At 53.0% G+C, this 5367-nt stretch overlaps 1 protein-coding gene across 1 annotated transcript; it reads right to left on the minus strand.

Moving 5' to 3' along the window:
• Positions 1-1962: 1962 nt before the first annotated feature.
• Positions 1963-5367, minus strand: LOC136454338 (uncharacterized). Its single transcript, XM_066454790.1, has 3 exons — positions 5228-5367; positions 3514-3592; positions 1963-2478 (listed from the first exon to the last, which is right to left on the minus strand). The coding sequence occupies exons 1-3, from the start codon at positions 5365-5367 to the stop codon at positions 1963-1965; spliced, it is 735 nt and encodes a 244-aa protein (XP_066310887.1).

The following is a 5367-nucleotide window of genomic DNA, read 5'->3' on the forward strand; positions in this document are numbered from 1 at the left end:
GCGCCGCTGTCGAGGTTGTGGCTGATGATGATGGCGTAGTCCTTAGACGCCCCGATAGAGGCGCTGCTGTCGGGGTTGCAGCTAATGACGATGGCGTAGTCCCTGGACGCCCCGATGGAGGGACACCATAGTCGCTGGCGTGGTGCTCGACGTTGCAGATGATGGCGCCTTCGAGGATCCTAGGAAGCGGTAGGACGTTGCTGATGGAGAGCATGGTGCGGCGGCCGCAGTAGATGAAGTGACCCATATACATGGCTGGACATTGTCGATGGAGAGCGTGGCGCGGCGGCCATGGTAGCACTCATAGCAGAGCTAGGTAGAGACTATAATTGAATAAGTTTGTGGGAGGGGCCCGAATGAACAGTCCTTTGAATTTTAAGAATACATTAGTCCTTCTTGCGATGAAATCACTTTGTAAGTGGTGAATTTGTGCAAAAATAAACAAATTTTCATCTTTTGTTTCGGCAAACAGTTTTTCAGCTTTCTCTTTTTGTAGAAGAGATTTTGGTGCCCTCCGACCCTTCCCATGGCTCAAGTTGCAAAAAACTAGGAGTGCGGAGAACTAATTCTGATTACGCTAGTGAGCAAAGAAGTCGTAGCCACTGGGGCGTGCGATTCCCGCAGTCCTACCAGTTATACTCAGAATTTGCTCCTAAAATCCTAGCCCTTAGGACTTGTTACGGGAAAAGTGGAGAACTTAGAGAATGTTTGCAAAGGTAACACAAGAAGTGTCTAAAAGATAAACGTACTTGTACCATTTGTATCAGCCCTCGGGTGAGATCCAACCCCTCGCAGTTTGCAGGGGTCGGATGTCATTAAAGATCAGAGATTTATAAAGACAAGAACTGATAAGAAGAAGTATGCATTTATTTAAGGGTAAAAGCGATGTAGCTGCTCGATGTTCTAGGCGTTGGTGAAGATCTCGTTGTTGATGGTTTTCAACTTGTAGGCGCCTGGGCGGAGCACTTCCACGACGACGTACGGCCCCTCCCAGGGTGGGGAGAGCTTGTGGCGGTCCTTGTTGCTCTGCACAAGGCGGAGGACAAGGTCCCCAACATTGAAGGCTCGGTCCCACACCCATCGGCTGTGGTACCATCGCAACGCCTGCTGGTACTTGGCCGAACGGAGGAGGGCGATGTTGCGGGCTTCGTCTAGTTGGTCCATGGCGTCTTGGTGGGATGCTTTGGCCCCCTGTTCGTCGTATGCTCTGATTCTTGGTGCTCCGTAGTCAAGGTCTGTTGGGAGAACAGCCTCGGAACCGTAGACCATGAAGAAGGGTGTGTAGCCAGTGGCCCAGCTGGGAGGTGTCCTTAGGCTCTAGAGCACCGTCGGGAGCTTGGCGAGCTAGCGCGCGCCAAACTTGTTCAACCGGTTGAAGATCCTAGGCTTAAGGCCCTGCAGGAGCATGCCGTTTGCGCGCTCGACCAGCCCATTCATCCAGGGGTGCACGATGGCTGCCCAATCGATCCGGATGTGTTGTTCATCGTAGAATCGAATGAATTTCTTGCCGGTGAACTACATGTCGTTGTCTATGATGATGGAGTTCGGTACTCCAAAGCGATGGATGATGTCGAGGAAGAACAGTACAACTTGCTCGGATTTGATCGTGGAGTTCGGTCAAGCTTTGATCCATTTCGTAAACTTATCTATGGCGACAAGTAGGTGGGTGAAGTCCCCAGGCGCCCTTTTGAGTGGCCCAACTAGGTCGAGCCCCCAGACCGCAAAGGGCCACGTGATGGGGATCATCTGGAGTGCCTGGGATAGGAGGTGAGTCTACCGAGCGTAGTACTAACACCTTTTGTAGGTGCACACGATTTGCTCGGTGTCGGTTACTGCAGTGGGCCAGTAGAAGCCCTATCAGAATATGTTTTCAATCAAGGTTCTTGGCGCGGCATGGTGACCATAGACCCCATCGTGGATGTCGCTCAGCAAAAGTCTTCCTTATTCACCGGGGATGCAGAGCTACAGGATCCTAGTGTGGCTCCGTTGGTAGAGTTCGCCTTCTACAAGGACGAAGGACTTGGCACGACGTGCAAGCCATCGAGCTTCCATCCTATCCGTTGGCAGTGTGTCGCGAAGGAGGTAGTCGAGGTATGGCATTCTCCAGTCATCCGAGGGGTTGGGCTCTATGGCCGGATCCTCTTCAAGCTCCATGACCTCAGGGTCGGACGGAACAGTCGACGGGTCAGCCCTCAGGGCCGGATCAGATGGGCCATCCTTGGCCTGATCTGACTCTTCATAGCGCACCGAGGGTTTGCGTTGGTCGCTAGCGAAGACGCGCATTGGCATCGACTCTCGACCGAACACCGCCTTCATGAGTGCGTCGGCCACCTCGTTGAGGTGCCTCGGGACATGATTAAGTTCGAGGCTATCGAACTTGTCCTCCAGCTGTCGAACTTCTTGGCAGTATGCAGCCATCTTGGCATCATGGCAGTTGGACTCCTTTATGACTTGGTTAACAACTAGCTGAGAGTCACCCTAAATGTCAAGGCATTGGATGCCCAGTTCGATGGTGATGCATAGGCCATTAACGAGGGCCTCGTATTCGGCCACATTATTTGATGAGGGAAAATGAAGTCGAACCATGTACCTCATGCAGACCCCGAGGGGTGATATGAAGATCAGCCCCACACCGACGCCCTTCTTCATCAGCGACCCATCGAAATACATCATCCAGCACTCTTGATCGATGACCGTTGGTGGCATCTGGACCTCGGTCCACTCTGTGATGAAGTCAGCCAGCACCTAGGACTTGATCGTTGTTTAGGGGGTATACCCGATGCCTTGATCCATCAGCTCGAGTGCCCACTTTGTGGTTCTTCCTCTGGCGTCCTGGCTATGGACGACCTCGTCGAGGGGGAATGACATCACTACTGTCACTGGGTGTGACTCAAAGTAATGGCGTAGCTTTCTTTTGGTGATGAGGACGATGTATAGGAGCTTCTAGATTTGGGAGTAGCGGGTTTTGGAGTTGGATAGTACCTCGCTGATGAAGTACACCGGGCGCTGGACCTTGAGGGTGTGCCCCTCTTCTTCCTGTTCTACTACTAGGGCAGTGCTAACCACTTGCGTGGTGGCCGCTATGTATAGCAAGAGGGATTCTCTATCGCTTGGAGGGACTAAGATCGGGGGTTTTGTTAGAAGCAGCTTGACCGTGTCAAGCGCTTCTTGGGCCTCAGCTATCCACTTGAAGCGGTCGACTTTCTTTAGTAGTCGATAAAGGGGGAGTCCTTGTTCGCCGAGGCGTGAGATGAATCGGCTGAGGGCGGCGAGGCACCCTACGACCCATTGAACCCCCTTTATGTTCTAGATCAGACCCATCCTTGTGATGGCTGAGATTTTCTCTGGGTTGGCTTCGATGCCACGCTCGAAGATGATAAAGCCGAGTAGCATGCCTCTCGGGACCCTGAAAACACATTTCTCGAGATTGAGTTTGATGCAATTTGCCTAGAGTTTCACAAAGGTTTGCTCAAGATCGGTGATAAGGTGGTCAGTCCGTTTGGACTTAACTACGATGTCGTCGACATAGACCTCAATGGTCCGCCCGATGAGGTCCCCGAAGCAATTGAGCATACAGCACTGGTAAGTGGCCCTAGCATTTTTCAGACCCAACAGCATTGAGACATAGCAGAACGGTCCAAAGGGGGTGATAAAAGATGTCATGAGTTGATCGGACTCTTTCATCGTGATTTGGTGATAGCCGGAGTACGCGTCTAGGAAGTAGAGGGTTTCGCACCCTGAGGTGGAATCGACTATTTGGTCGATGCGTGATAAAGGAAACGGGTCTTTTGGGCATGCCTTGTTGAGACCAGTGTAGTCAATACACATCCTCCATTTCCCGCTCTTTTTTCATACAAGAACAGGATTTGCTAACCACTCTAGGTGGTGAACTTCCCTGATGAATCCGGCGACAAGTAGTTTTGCTATCTCTTCCCCGATGGCCCTGTGCTTTTCCTCGTTGAAGCGGCAGAGGTGTTGTTTCACCGGCTTGGAGCCTAGGTGGATTTTCAAGGTATGCTCGGCGACCTCCCTCGGGATGCCTGGCATATCCGAGGGTTTCCATGCAAAGATATCTTTGTTGTCGTGGAGGAAGTCGATGAGCGCGCTTTCCTATTTGGAGGAGAGCGTGGTACCTATGCGTACCATTTTACCCTCGGAGCTGCTGGGGTCTATGGGGACCTCTTTGGAGCCCTCTATCGATTCGAACAACTTGGACGATTTCTTTGTGTCGGGCGCTTCTTCGACGACCTCCTCCTTGAGGGCAGCGAGTTCCCCAAAGGCGACGAATGCTGTGGCATGGCCGCAGCACTTGACTTCACACTCGTAGGCCCACTGGAAGGAGGTGCTGACGGTGATGACCCCGTGTGGGCCTAGCATCTTCAGCTTGAGGTATGTGTAGTTGGGGACGGCCATGAACTTCGCGTAGCATGGTCGTCTAAGATGGCGTGGAAGGTTCCGGGGAACCCTACCACGTCAAAGGTAAGGGTCTCAGTCCTATAATTGGACTGATCCCCAAAGGTAATGGGAAGATCGATCTGTCCGAGTGGCGTGGCCTGCTTTCCGGGGATGACGTCGTGGAAAGGCGCTCAGATTGGGTGGAGGTGCGTTCGGTCGATGCCCATTACATTGAGCATCTTTTGCATACATGATGTTGAGGCCGCTGCCTCCGTCCATCAGAACTTTGGTGAGGCGCTTTGGGCCGACGATCAGGTCGACGACCAGCGGATACCTTCCTGGATGCAGGATAGAGTTCGGATGGTCGGTCCGATCGAAGGTTATGGCAGACTCCGACCACCAGAGGAAGAGAGGTGTGGCCGACTAGGGCATGTAGACTTGGCGACATGTGACCTTCTGACGACGTTTGGAGTCGTAGGCCGTTGAGCCTCCAAAGATCATGAGACAGCCATCCGACGTTGGAAAGCCGTCGTCCTTCTCCTCGGCGTCGTCGGTAGTGGGGGTAGGTTCCTTCCCCTGCTCCCCCTTATTGGTGCTCCTGGCCAAGAACTTGCACATAAGGCCGTAGTCCTTGAGCAGATGCTTTATGGGGAAGGCATGGTTTGGGCATGGCCCCTCGAGCATTTTCTCAAAGTGGTTCGGAGCACCCTCCGTGGGCTTCCGACCACCCTTGCGGTCAGCAGCAGCCACGAGTGGGTCCTCGCGCTGTTGCTTCTTGTTTTTTCTTTTGGTGGAATGATTGGAGGTGCCTTCGTTGGCACCCTCGTCTCACCTTGCCTTGCTGTTGGAGTGGTCGAAGATTGCTCCGACCACCTCTTCTTCTGAGGCATGGCTGGTGACTATGTCCAGGAGCTCCTTGGTGGTCCGCGAGCCCTTGCATCCTAGCTTATGGACCAAAGACTCATAGGTCAT

This window comes from Miscanthus floridulus, chromosome 5, assembly GCF_019320115.1.
Source record: "Miscanthus floridulus cultivar M001 chromosome 5, ASM1932011v1, whole genome shotgun sequence".
NCBI lineage: Eukaryota > Viridiplantae > Streptophyta > Magnoliopsida > Poales > Poaceae > Miscanthus > Miscanthus floridulus.

Bases quoted from the DNA above. Each gene is read 5' to 3' on its own strand.
- LOC136454338 (XM_066454790.1), bottom strand. From the start codon at position 5,367: ATGACCTATGAGTCTTTGGTCCATAAGCTAGGATGCAAGGGCTCGCGG. The intron at 3,593-5,227 runs GTGAGACGAGGG...GAAAAATGCTAG, and splicing joins CACTCCAACAGCAAGGCAAG to GGCCACTTACCAGTGCTGTA. The intron at 2,479-3,513 runs GTAGTTAAGTCC...CTTGACATTTAG, and splicing joins AGGTCTATGTCGACGACATC to GGTGACTCTCAGCTAGTTGT.